The sequence below is a fragment of the Lampetra fluviatilis genome, chromosome 3 (genome assembly GCF_964198595.1).
Source record: "Lampetra fluviatilis chromosome 3, kcLamFluv1.1, whole genome shotgun sequence".
Taxonomy (NCBI): domain Eukaryota; kingdom Metazoa; phylum Chordata; class Hyperoartia; order Petromyzontiformes; family Petromyzontidae; genus Lampetra; species Lampetra fluviatilis.
The window spans coordinates 11,771,228-11,787,507 of NC_136277.1; the positions used below are offsets into that span (position 1 = coordinate 11,771,228).

General features: G+C 52.1%; 1 protein-coding gene across 1 annotated transcript in view; it reads right to left on the reverse strand.

Annotated features, from left to right (window-relative positions):
• Positions 1 to 306: 306 nt before the first annotated feature.
• The window catches only part of LOC144947847 (proteasome adapter and scaffold protein ECM29-like), a 77,957-nt gene continuing 61,983 nt past the window's right edge, over positions 307 to 16,280 (reverse strand). Inside the window, 8 exon segments of the mRNA XM_078877201.1 lie at positions 307 to 488; positions 3,817 to 3,888; positions 4,328 to 4,416; positions 5,870 to 5,975; positions 7,338 to 7,473; positions 8,318 to 8,510; positions 13,790 to 13,833; positions 14,951 to 15,162. Of these exon segments, the coding sequence (XP_078733327.1) occupies positions 352 to 488; positions 3,817 to 3,888; positions 4,328 to 4,416; positions 5,870 to 5,975; positions 7,338 to 7,473; positions 8,318 to 8,510; positions 13,790 to 13,833; positions 14,951 to 15,162 (989 nt within the window). The 3' untranslated portion in view covers positions 307 to 351.

Below are 16,280 nucleotides of genomic sequence, written 5' to 3' on the forward strand. Positions count from 1 at the left end.
TCTCTCTCCTCCGTCGCAAGCAGTGAATCGGGCGAAGGCTGCCCGAACGTCTAATAATTTGCGAATTAATCGCCAGGCCACCAACAGGCTGCGCTACCGCCCCCCCCCCCCCCTAGGCCCGAGCCCCCCCCTCTCACCGGACAGGGCACTGTGTGCGTATCTCCTACCTCCTCAACTGCGTCATCACCGCATCGACCTCCACCCCCCCAAAACTCCCGCCCCCTTCGACTGTTCTCACCCTTTCTTGTGTCTCGTGACCCCCCCCTCCCCAACTCCCCACCACCACCGCCCCCCCCCCTTCCTCCTTCTTCCCACCCGCCCGCCAGTCGATCGAATCGCGAACGCCGCCCGTCAAATCCCCTCCATCCCGAGCAGCAGTGAGGCCGCCCTGTCCTTGAGCGCCGGCAGTTTGTCCGTCTCCATGGTGACCAGCGAGGCGGTCAGCACCTGGCGCTCACGCGGCTTCAGCGCATCACCTTGCCCGGTTGCTGGGGGGGCGGGGCACAGGGGTGGGGGTGGTGGTGTAGTGGTGGTGGTGTGGTGGTGTAGTGGTGGTGTAGTGGTGGTGTGGTGGTGTGGTGGTGTAGTAGTGGTGTAGTGGTGTAGTGGTGGTGTAGTGGTGGTGTAGTGGAGTGGTGGTGTAGTGGGGGTGGTGGTGGTGGTGTAGTGGTGTAGTGGTGGTGTAGTAGTGGTGTAGTGGTGTAGTGGTGGTGTAGTGGTGGTGTAGTGGAGTGGTGGTGTAGTGGGGGTGGTGGTGGTGGTGGTGGTGTAGTGGTGGTGTAGTGGTGGTGTAGTGGTGGTGGTGGTGTAGTGGTGGTGTAGTGGTGTATGGGGTGTAGTGGGGGTGGTGGTGGTGGTGGTAGTGGTGGTGTGGTGGTGTGGTGGTGTAGTGGGGGTGGTGGTGGTGGTGCAGTGGTGGTGTAGTGGTGTGGTGGTGTAGTGGGGGTGGTGGTGGTGTAGTGGTGCAGTGGTGGTGTAGTGGTGTAGTGGTGTAGTGGGGGTGGTAGTAGTGGTGGTGTAGTGGTGGTGTAGTAGTGGTGTAGTGGTGGTGCAGTGGTGGTGTAGTGGTGGTGTAGTGGTGTAGTGGGGGTGGTGAAGGTGGTGGTAGTGGTGTAGTGGTGGTGTAGTGGTGTAGTGGCGGTGGTGGTGCAGTGGTTAGGAGAAGGGACCCTCAAAGGAGAAACAGCGGTGCTGGAATTAGAACGGGAAAAGATAAATAACCGGCAGTGGTTGCATCATGGGACCTCCTTTGCCAGTACCAAAATATACTGATAGGGGTTTTTCCCCTTTTTTCTGGCAACAAAAACTGACACGTTTTGCAAGGAATTATGCTTACATTAACCACAATACTTGCAGTCAAATGCAAACAAAAAACAATACTTTTCGATTTAAAGCTTTCGTGACTGCAGGGATTCATCTTCTTGGTTCTTTCGGTAAAGTCACGTAGAAGGAAAAAAAAAAAATAAAAAAAAATAAAACATAATAAAATAATTCTCACGACGTTTCGAAGACTCTGCCTTCTCGACAGACCTGTTCTCCACCTGAAGACGGCTGCTTGCGTTGTAGCCGAAACGTCGTGAGAATTGTATTTTATGATGTTTAATTTTTATTATTTTATTATTTCCCTTCTACGTGACTTTACCGAAAGAACCAAGAAGAAGAAAATACAAATGTGCAGTTAAACCCGCCATCAACACCACCACCCGGGGCAGCCAACTGGTAAGGGTTCATCGCGTGAACAGAACCTGCTAATACATTACGAGCTCGGCACTAAACCCGCTTGTGTGTTCGAGAGTAAACCGAACGACATTTACATCGACAACAACAACAACAACACGCAGCTTCATCAGGCGACAGCCGCAGAGCTGTGGAGAAGACCAGAGGGAAAGAGGAAGGGGGTGGTGGGTTAATGTCGTCATATAAATTACAATGGATACCAGTTATTATTGGTTGCGCTATTCAAGTAAAAAAACATTGATAATTGTTTTTTTACCCTTTTATCTGGCAACAAAACTGACTCCTTTTTTACAAGGAGTCATGTTTGCATAGACCACAATACCTGCAGTCGTAATGCAAACAATAAAAAAGGTGTCAGTTTTGTTGCCAGATAAAAGGGTAAAAAAAACAATTATCATATTTTTTCTTCTGGCAAATGAGGTTCCAATGGTGTAAATGCTTTACCCCGAGCTCTCATACTCTGATGGTGCATTGTCTTTGAGTTGTGCGCCTTTTGGCGTCATGTGGTCCAACACCATGTGAGACTAGGCTCTAAGGAAAGCTGTCTCGGGTGTGGACCAATCAACTTCAAGGACAGTGCATACATTATCAGAGTTATGTTTTTTGTTTGCATTACGACTGCAGGTATTGTGGTCTATGCAAACACGACTCCTTGTAAAAAAAAGGTGTCAGTTTTGTCGCCAGATAAAAGGGTAAAAAAAACAATTATCATATTTTTTCTTCTGGCAAATGAGGTTCCAATGGTGTAAAAAAAAATTCAAGATTTTTAAAAATAATCATTAACAATGTACCTGCGGTACACCGTGTGCCAAGCCCGATTAGCGCATCTGGCTAACGAGTAAATGGAGCAGCAGGAAGTTGCGCAATCCACCCCCCCCCTCCCCCCCTTTGAGGAAATCCCAGATCGATGGGGGACCGCCACGAAAGCAAAGCCGCGCGGATAACTTCATTGCGAGCCCTGTACCTTGAAATATATATTTTTTTGTATGAATACTGTGACTGTGGTGAGGATTGTCTTACTCTGAAACCCAATACACGTTTGCAAGGAAAACTAACATTTTTTAAATTGTTTTATATGGTTTCTTATTTTATTATTTCCCTTCCACGTGACTTTACCGAAAGAACCAAGAATATAAAACTAACATATCAAATAATGTCAATATTATTTATGTAATACGGTGTGCTTCGATAACAATGTTCTTAACGCTTCTGAGAATTTACGGGCAACGCGTTGACGATGGCGTGGGGAGACTCCGTTGTGTGCCGACCTAGCAACTAATTGACGTGAAAGCTTTCGTGACTGCAGGAATTCGTATCCCTTTGGGTGTTTCGGGTAAAGTCACCTAGATAGGTTCAAAGAAAATAACAAAAAAAAACGACCGCTTGTGTTGCGATCGAAACGTCCGAGTTTTTTGTTATTTTCTTTGAGAACCCATCCAAGTGACTTCACCGAAAGACCCACAGCCGAAAACTCTTTGGACTTTTCGAATCTATTGACATTTACGTTTGTTATCATGTTACAGTGCATTAGTATTCGTTCTTTTCCATTTAAAAACGGTAGTCCCATATAAGTGTTAGCATTTTTTTAAAGCAACCCTGGTATATAACAATATTAATATACCTAAATCTGATTCATATATTTGTATTATTCATATATATTTTTTCATATCATATAGTTATATAGCCTAACATACGATTGCGGACGGGTTAAAAAAACATGCGTAGCTATCTTCTTGGTTCTTTCGGTAAAGTCAAGAACCAAGAAGATGAATCCCTGCAGTCACGAAAGCTTCAAATCGAAATGCGTAGCTATTTCGGTAAAAGTGAGTCGGGAGAAAGAAAGCAGAGGAGGAGGAGGGGGGGGGAGGGGGGCCCACAGTCGTATCTTGCATAGCCCCCCCTCCTCCCCCCCCCCCCCCCCGTTGCGTCCCTGGCGCCGTCTGGCGGAAGGAGGAAAGCGACGGGCGAGGGAGGTGCCGGCATCGCCAGCGGCGGGCATAACCCGCCAACAGGTTTGGTTGGGCTCCCTCGCTCGGGAAAAAAAAAATAACATTTTTTTTAAAAGGGGGGTTTTCTCACCTTTCAGTTTGGCCACGACGATTTCCAAAACGTCGAGAGCTTCGCTCCTGACGGAGGAGTAGCTCTTGTTCTCTGCGAACAAAGAAACAACGCGACGACACCCGTCCGCGTTTCAGTGTCCTCCCATGCGTGCCTCACTCGTATATAGTCAACATACGTGCGAGCGTAGACTGTTTACTGTCGTGTTGTGACCACGTGTGTGTGTGTGTGTGCGCGTAAAAGCATTTGTTGTTAGTTAGTGTCCAAGCGTAGTGACTGTTCTTTAGTAACTGTACTGCAACAATGGCCCCCGTTGAAGAAAAAGGTTGAAATGGAAGTCCTTGTTAGTGTCGCACAAAAAGAAAAAGATTCCAGAGAGCCAACAGATGGCAGTGTCCGCCTGCAGTCGATGATGTCCTGACGCGGTTGGTGATGGTTACACCACCTGGTGTCTTCGAGGAAGGAGGAGGGAGGAAGAGCAGGGAGTAATGTCAAAGCCACGAGCTCGTGACGTGTGCAAGGCGTCGCACACCTAAGGGTACGGTGAGGGCAGGCAGCATTTGCTGAAGGATCTCGGTCAGCGCCTGGGCGTCCTTGTGCTCCGAACTCAGCAGGGACAGCCTGCACGCGCGGCACCACACGGAGATCAGAAACAGTAGAATTTGTTTTTGTTTCAGAGTCGCAATATTTTTTTTTTCAAGTGGAGGGAATCCAATGAGCTGTGTAAAGCTCTTCCTCACTCAGTCACATCGTCACTTGAAGATGTTTTCTTGTTCGTGTTTTTTTGTTTTTTGTTTGTTGCCGTTGCACCCGATTCAAGAGCCGAATGGCTCACAGGGCTATATACCTAATAAATGAACTTTGAACTTGACAGATGTCCACACGACAAGGGGACATGCAAGGTGGGGGGTGGGGGGGGAGTGGGGGGTGGGAGAGGGGTAGTGGGGAGGGGCAGGGGGGGAATGGGGGAGGAGAGGGAGGGGGGAGAGAGGGAGGATTGGGGGGGGGAAGGGGGGAGAGGGGAGGGAAGGGGAGTGGGGGGGGGTGGAGGGGAAGTGGGGGGGAGAGTGGCAAGGGGGAGTGGGGGTGAGTGGGGAGGGGCAGGGGGGGAGAAGGGGGGAGAGGAAAGGGAAGGGGAGTGGGGGGGGGGAGTGGGGGGTGGGAGAGTGGCAAGGGGGAGTGGGGGGGGTGAGAGAGGGCGGGAGAGGGGAGCGGGGGGGGGGGGGCAGGGGGGGTGAGAGGGAAGGAGAGGGGTGGGGAGTAGGGGGGAGTGGGGGAGGAGAGGGAGGGGAGAGAGGGGGAAGATTGGGGGGGAGAGGGGAGGGAAGGGGAGTGGGGGGTGGGGGGGAGTGGGGGAGGAGAGGGTGGGGAGTAGGGGGGGGTGGGGGCGAGAGAGGGCGGGAGAGGGGAGAGGGGAGTGGGGGGGGGGCGGGAGTGGGGAGTGGGGGGGGGCGGGAGTGGGGAGTGGGGGGGGGGGGCAAGTGGGGGGGGGGGGGTTGGGAGTGGGGAGTGGGGGGGGGGTGCATGAGATCCGTGCGTTGTCGTGGGGAGCAGTGACGTAGCTATCTCTGACCCCGTGCTCCGACTGGACATCTCACAGAACATCGGATGCCTCCGGTCCTCAAATCAAGACTGATTCTGGAGTGGCGGCCACGAAATGGAACGCGCGCGGGAGGATCGTCCGCCGTGGAGATGGAGCAGATGAAATGAGTTCGTGCACGGGCGCCAGTTGGATTATTACATCGCAGGGCCGCGAGATGCACGTGAAGTTGAACTTCTTTCGCACCGTACGTAGCCAAGCGCACTCATCGGAGGACAAGAAACTAACACGCAAAAAGCAGTTCTCAAGATGCGAGTTTTTTTTATTTAAAAGTGAAAAGCTACAGTGGCTCATCCTTCTTGGTTCTTTCGGTAAAGTCACGTAGAAGGGAAGTAATACAAAAATAAAAATTAATAAAATACAATTCTCACGACGTTTCGGCCACAACGCAAGCAGCCGTCCCTCAGGTGAAGAACAGGTCTGTCGGAAAGATAGCGTCTGAATGAAAAATTTTCATGACGCGGATTGTTTTACCTCTCCGTGTACTTCTTCATCGCCTGCAGCACCACCACCTGAAGCTTCCAGTGGCACAGCTTCACCTTGCTGCACAGGAACTTGCACACATCAACACGAAACCTTCCTGCGCACACACACACAGACAAAGATCCCCCGTGTAGCCTTCACAGACTGTAGGGGCAAGTGCCGTTAGCGAGTAGCACCTACGAAGGCCGGAACGGCACACGAGGGGGTGGGTGGCCAGCACCACGCCCGACCGCCTTTGTCTCCCCAGTGGCGATGTTTACACACCGCACCAGGTACTCATTTGAGGCTGAGCCGACATAGGGGAGGCCCGGGACCGGCTCAGATAATAGTCACTGGTGTTGGCCGTGAGCGGGAATCGAACTCGTGTCGCCGGGTTCATAGCGCAGCGTAGCGCTAACCGCTACAAAGATCCCCCGGATAGCCTTAACAGACTGTAGGGACAAGTGCTGTAGCTAACCGCTACACCACCGCACACACAGACACACACACATAGACACAGACAAGACACAAAGACAAAGATCCCCCCCCACCCCCCGTATAGCCTCAAAAGACTGTTGGGGCAAGTGCTGCTTTGCGAGTGGCGGCGCCGATGAAGGCCGGCACGGCACACGAGGGGGTGGGGGCGTCCGTGCGAGTGTCCTTGTATGCTCGTGCGGGGACTTAGCGGAGAGCGTAGTGGTTACCGCTCCGCGCTAAGAATTGTACAATGCCGAGCCGCACCACCAACTGGACATCTGTGAAACGGAAAAGAGCTTCACAGCTCATCGGATTCCTCCTCCAGCCGAAATAAAGATTGTGATCGTCAGGCGCCAAATCAACGCCTGTCACCGTCACACCCGGTGACAGGTGGGGGTCACCCTGGGGGTCAAACTGGGGGTCACCCTGGGGGTCACCCTGGGGGTCACTGCACCTTGAGGGGTCACCCTGGGGGTCACCCTGGGGTCACCCTGGGGGTCACCCTGGGGGTAACTACACCTTGAGTCACCCTGGGGGTCACCCTGGGGGTCACCCTGGGGGTCACTGCACCTTGAGGGGTCACCCTGGGGGTCACCCTGGGGGTCACCCTGGGGGTAACTACACCTTGAGTAACCCTGGGGGTCACCCTGGGGGTCAACCTGGGGGTCACCCTGGGGGTCACTGCACCTTGAGGGGTCACCCTGGGGGTCACCCTGGGGGTCACCCTGGGGTCACTGCACCTTGAGTCACCCTCGGGTCACCCTGGGGGTCACCCTGGGGGTCACCCTGGGGGTCACTGCACCTTGAGGGGTCACCCTGGGGGTCACCCTGGGGGTCACGGCACCTTGAGTCACCCTGGGGGTCACCCTGGGGTCACCCTGGGGGTCACCCTGGGGTCACCCTGGGGGTCACGGCACCTTGAGTCACCCTGGGGGTCACCCTGGGGGTCACCCTGGGGGTCACCCTGGGGTCACCCTGGGGGTCACCCTAGGGGTCACTGCACCTTGCGTCGCGGGGTTGTCCGGCCAGGCCTTGCCCAGGCTCTGGAACATGGCCGACACGAGCTCCTGCTGCCTGTCCTTGTCCGACTTCTCGTCGTCTTCCGCCTCCGTCGAGATCACGTTCTCGCCCGCGCACGCCTGGAAACCAGGGGTGGTGGTGGGGGGCGCGAGATGTTAACCACCTCGCCCGGTATACAAGAGGTCCCTGGGTTCGATCCCGACCCTGACGACGCCTGCTGCTGATGTATATTTGGAGTTTGCGGTGTCTCTCTGTCTCTCATCACCATCATCATCATCACGGTGGCTAGATGTTAACTACCTCGCCTGGTACGCAGGAGATCGTGGGTTCGATCCCGACCCTGACGACGCCTGCTGCTGTATATTTGGAGTTTGCGGTGTCTCTCTCTCATCATCATCACGGTGGCCAGGAGATGTTAACTACCTCGCCTGGTATACAGGAGGTGTCGTGGGTTCGATCCCGACCCTGACGACGCCTGCTGCTGCTGTATATTTGGAGCTTGCGGTGTCTCTCTCTCATCATCATCAGGGTGGCCAGGAGATGTTAACTACCTCGCCTGGTGTACAGGAGGTGTCGTGGGTTCGATCCCGACCCTGACGACACCTGCTGCTGCTGTATATTTGGAGCTTGTGGTGTCTCTGTCTCGCATCACCATCATCATCACCATCATCATCATCACAGTTGCGAGATGTTAACTACCTCGTCCGGTATGCAGTAGATCGTGGACTCGATCCCGACCCTGACGACGCCTGCTGCTGCTGTATATTTGGAGTTTGCGGTGTCTCTCTGTCTCTCATCATCATCACAGTTGCGAGATGTTAACTACCTCGCCCGGTACGCAGGAGGTCTTGGGTTCGATCCCGACCCTGACGACGTCTGCTGCTGCTGTATATTTGGAGTTTGCGGTGTCTCTCTCATCACCATCATCATCACCATCACGTGTGGTCGAGGCGATGGACGCACCTTCTCGAGCACCGGGAAGACGATCTGGGCGAGCTCGGCGAAGCGATCCGCCCCCGTGGACTGCAGCACGTCCGACAGGCAGGCCAGGGCGGCCGTCCTGTACGCCATGTTGTCTTTGCGAGCCTCCTTGAACAGGGAATCCAACACGACCTCCAGACTCGGCTGGTCGGGGTGAGTCTCCTTCAGCTCATCACTGCCACGTGTTGGAGGGCGGGGCGCGGGGGGAGCGGGTAATCAGTAAACTTGTAGTTGTGTTTAGATCTCGATTTGAAGCTTACGTGAATGCAGGAATCGATGCTCTTTGGTTCTGTCGGTAAAGTCACGTGGGTAGAAATGAAATAAAATAATATCATTGGTCCTTTCGGTAAAGTCACGTGGGTAGAAATGAAATTAAAAAATATCATTGGTCCTTTCGGTAAAGTCACGTGGGTAGAAATGAAATAAAATAATATCATTGGTCCTTTCGGTAAAGTCACGTGGGTAGAAATGAAATAAAATAATATCCTTGGTCCTTTCGGTAAAGTCACGTGGGTAGAAATGAAATAAAATAATATCCTTGGTCCTTTCGGTAAAGTCACGTGGGTAGAAATGAAATAAAAAAATATCATTGGTCCTTTCGGTAAAGTCACGTGGGTAGAAATGAAATAAAATAATATCCTTGGTTCTTTCGGTAAAGTCACGTGGGTAGAAATGAAATAAAATAATATCCTTGGTCCTTTCGGTAAAGTCACGTGGGTAGAAATGAAATAAAAAAATATCATTGGTCCTTTCGGTAAAGTCACGTGGGTAGAAATGAAATAAAATAATATCCTTGGTCCTTTCGGTAAAGTCACGTGGGTAGAAATGAAATAAAAAAATATCATTGGTCCTTTCGGTAAAGTCACGTGGGTAGAAATGAAATAAAATAATATCCTTGGTTCTTTCGGTAAAGTCACGTGGGTAGAAATGAAATAAAATAATATCCTTGGTTCTTTCGGTAAAGTCACGTGGGTAGAAATGAAATAAAATAATATCATTGGTTCTTTCGGTAAAGTCACGTGGGTAGAAATGGAATAAAATAATATCCTTGGTCCTTTCGGTAAAGTCACGTGGGTAGAAATGAAATAAAATAATATCATTGGTTCTTTCGGTAAAGTCACGTGGGTAGAAATGAAATAAAATAATATCATTGGTCCTTTCGGTAAAGTCACGTGGGTAGAAATAAAATAAAATAATATCATTGGTTCTGTCGGTAAAGTCACGTGGGTAGAAATGAAATAAAATAATATTATTGGTTCTTTCGGTAAAGTCACGTGGGTAGAAATGAAATAAAATAATATCCTTGGTCCTTTCGGTAAAGTCACGTGGGTAGAAATGAAATAAAATAATATCATTGGTCCTTTCGGTAAAGTCACGTGGGTAGAAATGAAATAAAATAATATCCTTGGTCCTTTCGGTAAAGTCACGTGGGTAGAAATGAAATAAAAAAATATCATTGGTCCTTTCGGTAAAGTCACGTGGGTAGAAATGAAATAAAATAATATCATTGGTTCTTTCGGTAAAGTCACGTGGGTAGAAATGAAATAAAATAATATCATTGGTCCTTTCGGTGAAGTCACCTGGGTAGAAATGAAATAAAAAAATATCATTGGTTCTTTCGGTAAAGTCACGTGGGTAGAAATGAGATAAAATAATATCATTGGTCCTTTTGGTAAAGTCACGTGGGTAGAAATGAAATAAAAAAATATCATTGGTCCTTTCGGTAAAGTCACGTGGGTAGAAATGAAATAAAATAATATCATTGGTCCTTTCGGTAAAGTCACCTGGGTAGAAATGAAATAATATCCTTGGTCCTTTCGGTAAAGTCACGTGGGTAGAAATAAAATAATATCCTTGGTCCTTTCGGTAAAGTCACGTGGGTAGAAATGAAATAAAAAAATATCATTGGTCCTTTCGGTAAAGTCACGTGGGTAGAAATGAAATAAAATAATATCCTTGGTCCTTTCGGTAAAGTCACGTGGGTAGAAATGAAATAAAATAATATCCTTGGTCCTTTCGGTAAAGTCACCTGGGTAGAAATGAAATAATATCCTTGGTCCTTTCGGTAAAGTCACGTGGGTAGAAATGAAATAAAATAATATCCTTGGTCCTTTCGGTAAAGTCACGTGGGTAGAAATGAAATAAAATAATATCATTGGTCCTTTCGGTAAAGTCACCTGGGTAGAAATGAAATAAAATAATATCATTGGTCCTTTCGGTAAAGTCACGTGGGTAGAAATGAAATAAAATAATATCATTGGTCCTTTCGGTAAAGTCACCTGGGTAGAAATGAAATAAAATAATATCATTGGTCCTTTCGGTAAAGTCACCTGGGTAGAAATGAAATAAAATAATATTATTGGTCCTTTCGGTAAAGTCACGTGGGTAGAAATGAAATGAAATAATATCCTTGGTCCTTTCGGTAAAGTCACGTAGAAGGGTAAACAAAATAATAAAAAGTATAAAACAAGAAAATTTCTCACGACGTTTCGATTGCAACACAAGCGATCGTCATCAGGTGTGAAAAGCACGCCGTGAGAATTTAGTTTCATATTTGTATTATTTCATCGCTTCCCTTCTACGTGATGACTTTACCGAAAGAACCAAGAATATGAATGCCTGCAGTCACGAAAGCTTTCAATCGAAAAAAACTAAATAAATCACGACGTTTCGAACGCAACGCAAGCGCCATCGTCCTCAGGTGACGATCGCGCAGCCCAAGTAGTATTAATGGGGTGTATTATAATGCCAAGGTAATAAATAAAGGAAATGAACTCAGATTAGCAAGTTGGATTGTGATGCAAAGTCAACGAGCTTCCGTAGTGCGTGAGAACTCGTGTTGAAACTTTGCCGCACCGCACGTAGACCACGAACGAAACACAAAAGGAAGTTCTAGAGAAATGAGTTTTCAATGTCGATGATGGTACTGGTAGGAATACCTCCTGGTTACACCAGCCCACAGGGGATTATTGTGTCCGTCCGTCCGTCGTGCAGGGACGGGCCGGGTGGGGAGGGAGGTGCTGGGTGGGGAGGGTGGGGCTGGGTGGGGAGGGGCTGGGTGGGGAGGGGCTGGGTGGGGAGGGTGGGGAGGGGCTGGGTGGGGAGGGTGGGGAGGGGCTGGGTGGGGGCTGGTCACCCCGTGGTGCCCTTATAAAACTCAACGTTTAACCTACTCACGCTGGCTTGTGCCCGCCCTCACAGTCGGTCATATTTGCGGAATACACCACGCCCTGGCCGTTGACCCTGCAGGCCATTGACCGAGCAACCCAACGTGTTCCTACCAGCTCCCTCCGCAGCAGGAATGTGTTTTAAAAGCGTCTCCAGTAGCTTCACGAATATCAGATGTCGGCAGAAGCCCATCGCCCCATTCGATGGCCGTGCCAAAGGCCGTCGCTGCGAGGATGACTGGAGTTCACGCTCCTTGGCAAGACAAGCAAGATCCCTATAATGTTCTCATTCTTCGCCTGAGGACGGCTGCTTGCGTTGTGGCCGAAACGTCGTGAGAATTGTTTTATTATGTTTTATTATGTTTTATTTTTATTATTTTATTACTTCCCTTCTACGTGACTTTACCGAAAGAACCAAGAAGAAGCAAGATCCCGCGAGGCTCCTTTGCGGCGAGCACTCTGTGCGTGTCGCGAGCGAGACCTCGTAACGCCGTTCGGGCAGCGGACGGACGCGGTCGGGAAACGGCTTGCAGAAGCCCCCCCCGGTCGCGACGCGTGCCAAAGATAAATTTCGATGTAAAGCTTCTTTCGTGACTGCAGCATGGATTCATCTTCTTGGTTCTTTCGGTAAAAGTCATCACGTAGAATGGAAGTAATAAAATAATAAAAATAAAACATAATAAAATAATTCTCACGACGTTTCGGCCACAACGCAAGCAGCCGTCAGACTCTGTCTTTCCGACAGACCTCAGGTGAAGAACAGGTCTGTCAGACGCTGTCTTTCCGACAGACCTGTTCTCCACCTGAGGACGGCTGCTTGCGTTGTGGCCGAAACGTCGTGAGAATTGTATTTTATTATGTTTTATTTTCATCATTTTATTATTTCCATTCTACGTGACTTTACCGAAAGAACCAAAAATATGTGCCAAAGAGTTATGAGCCACGAACAACATGCTCGGATTCGAACCATTAACCACCCCTCCCTCGGTTTGAAGCTTTCGTGACTGTAAAGATGCTTCAGCCGCACCGAACCTCACGAAAAATAATATTCAGGGTTCATATTCTTAGGTTTTTTCGGTAAAGTCACGTAGGTAAAAAATAAAAATTAATAAAAGTAAAATAAAATTAAAATAAAAAATCACGACGTTTCGGAGGCAACACAAGCTTCCGAAACGTCGTGATTTTTATTTTTTATTTTATTTTATTAATTTTAATTAAATTTTTTTACCTACGTGACTTTACCAAAAAAACCCTAAGAATATGAATCCTTGCAGTCACGAAAGCTTCAAAATCTAGAATATTCAGGGCCCACCTTGGCTCCTCCCACCCTCAACCAGTATATATACAAGGACTGTTTTCATGGAATTTCTCATTTACTTGATACAGCTATCGTGCTGTAACGGTTCCACCTCAAACAACCCACAGCACGATTGCTGTATCAAGTAAGAGGGCGAGTGGGTGAGTGAGTGGGCGAGTGGGCGAGTGAGTGAGTGGGCGAGTGGGTGAGTGAATGAGTGAGTGGGTGAGTGAGTGGGCGAGTGGGTGAGTGAGTGGGCGAGTGGGTGAATGAGTGAGTGGGCGAGTGGGTGAGTGGGTGAGTGGGCGAGTGGGTGAGTGAGTGAGTGGGTGAATGAGTGAGTGGGTGAGTGAGTGGGCGAGTGAGTGGGCGAGTGGGTGAATGAGTGAGTGGGTGAGTGAGTGAGTGAGTGGGCGAGTGGGTGAGTGAGTGAGTGGGTGAGTGGGTGAGTGAGTGGGAGAGTGGGCGAGTGAGTGGGTGAATGAGTGAGTGAGTGGGTGAGTGAGTGAGTGGTTGATTGGGTTCGTGGGTCAAGTAAGTTACTTGATACAGCAATCGTGCTGTGACGGTTCCACCTGAAGACGGAAGCTTGTGTTGCCTCCGAAACGTCGTGATTTTTATTTTATTTTAATTTTACTTTTATTAATTAAAAAGTTTCACCGACGTGACTTTACCGGAGAAAAAACCTAAGATTATGCACCCTCCCTCTCTCGCTCGCTCCGGCAACGCGACGAATCGTCACGGAATGTTTTTCCCACAATCCCCCCCCCCCCACACTGACGAATAATGGAGCAGCAAATCGAATCGTAGCAAACACCCCACGAATCGGGGGGGGGTGGTGGGGGCGGGAAGAGAGAGGGGGGCCACGGGTCGACCGTGACATGTGACACGCAATCGGGGTAGACAAACTCAAGCGAGGACCGAGCGTCGCCGGAGGAAATCGCGAAACGATCGCAAGGCACGGAAGATGTCCCTCCTCCTCCACCTCACCTGCTCGCAGCGACCACTCCGGATATCGCCTTGAGCAGCTCCTCCTGTTGGGGACACAAGCGAGTGAGTGAGGTGTCGGGGGGGGGCGGTGGGGCGTCCGTTGAATCCGTCGCGAGGCGTTCCGTACGGTACACGTACATTGAGCTTCTTTCGCGCCGTGCGTAGATTGGAGGCTTTTTGTTTTGTTTAGCACGGAGGAGGAGGCTTTCGCGGCCGGTATTGTCCATGACAGCGGGTCTTTTGGGGTTAGATCGCGTAGATATTAAAGCCGGTTAAGTAGGATTCTCACGTAAAACAACGCGTGGCAATTGGTTAGCAGGACAGCGCGCACACACACACACACCGCTTGTGCGCTGGAGAGTAAACCCACACCGATGTACAATTCGAGCAGCCGTGACGTTTCGCCGGCAATGACAACAACAACAACAACCACCACCAGCCTCATCAGGCGAGATTGTCGCTGTGGTGGTGGGGGGGGGGGTGGCCGGGAGGCGTTTTAACGCGCAAACCAAAAAACAAAGACCCCCCGCTCCCAACCCCGAGGCGTTCGTCAAGAACGCGACGCGCCGCCCGGCCTCTCAAGCCAAACGGGCGACGGCTTTTCGGGGGCAACCGCCGCCCCCTCCATCACCGCCAGTGAGCGTCCCTGGTGTGAACTACCTAACCTCAACTCTGTGGGGGGGGGTGGGGTGTGGGTGGGTGGGGGGTGGGGGGTGGGTGGGTGGGGTGGGAGGGGGTGGGTGGGGTGGGGGGTGGGTGGGGTGTGGGTGGGGTGGGGTGGGTGGGTGGGGTGGGGGGGGTGGGGTGGGGGGGGGTGGGGTGGGGGGGGTGGGGTGGGGGGGGGTGGGGTGGGGGGGGTGGGTGGTGGTTGGGTGGAGGGTGGTTGGGGGGTGGGTGGGGGGTTAGTGGGGGGTGGGTGGGGTGGGGTGGGGGGTGGGTGGTTGGTGGGGTGGGGGGGTTAGTGGGGGGTGGGTGGGGTGGGGGTTGGTTGGGGGTTGGGTGGGGGGTGGGTTCGTGGGGGGTGGGTGGGGCGTGGGGCGTGGGGTAGGGGTGTAGGGGGTGGGTGAGGTAGGGGGTGGGTGGTGGGTGGTAGTGAAGTGGGGGGGCAGGGGGGGGCAGCTTGACACGAACCCCCACCCCCCACCCCCCACCCCCCCTCACCTTGCCCGCCCAGGTGCGGCCCTGCAGGCCCTGCAGCAAGGCGTGCAGCACAAGGCCCAGGATGGGTGGGCTGAGGCTCGGCGCGTGCAGGCGAGCCACGGCCGCCAGCGCCGCCGCCCCCTGGGCCTTGAGGCGCCACGAGGGCGAGCGCAGCGCCACGCGGCACACGCACACCAGCTCGGGCAGGTGGAGACGCACACCGCCAGCGCTGCCTGCACACACACGCACACACGCACACACACACCAGCTCGGGCAGGTGGAGACGCACACCGCCTGCGCTGCCTACACACACACACACGCACACGTCTACGCGACACACACACACACGCACACACACACGTCTACGCGACACACACACACACACACACCTACACGTACACACACACACACACCAGCTCGGGCAGGTGGAGACGCACACCGCCTGCGCTGCCTGCACACACACGCACACACGCACACACACACGTCTACGCGACACACACACACCAGCTCGGGCAGGTGGAGACACACACCGCCTGCGCTGCCTGCACACACACACGCACACACACACGTCTACGCGACACACACACACACGCACACACACACGTCTACGCGACACACACACACGTCTACGCGACACACACACACACACACACCTACATGTACACACAAACACACACCAGCTCGGGCAGGTGGAGACGCACACCGCCAGCGCTGCCTGATATCATGGGCGGGGAGGAGGGGGGAGGTGATGGGGGTGGGAGAGCAGCTTGTCAGAGGAGACAGAGGAGGAGAAGAGATGGCCGGGAGAGCCAGGGAGTTTAATGGGTGTGGTGGTGGTGGTGTAGGTGGAGGTGGTGGCGGTGGCGGTGGCGGTGGTTGTGGTGGTGGCGGCGGTGGTGGTGGTGGTGATGGAGGTGGTTGTGGTGGCGGTGGTGGCGGTGGTGGTGGTGGCGGTGATGGAGGTGGTTGTGGTGGCGGTGGCGGTGGCGGTGGTTGTGGTTGTGGTGGTGGTGGCGGCGGCGGTGGTGGTGGTGGTTATGGAGGTGGTGGTGGCGGTGGCGGTGGTGGTTACGGGAGTTGAAGGGGCAGCACTTTGAGCAGAAGGGGAAAGCACGAGGGCGCCAAACACTCACGCACAACGAAGACAAAGATCCCCCGTATAGCCTTAACAGACTGTAGGGGCAAGTGCTGTTAGCGAGCACCTATGAAGGCTGGAACGGCACACAAGGGGGTGGGTGGCCAGCACCACGCCCGGCCGCCTTTGTCTCCTCAGTGGCGATGTTTGCACACCGCACCAGGTACTCATTTGAGGCCGAGTGGACCTAGGGGAGGCCTAGGACCGGTTCAGACA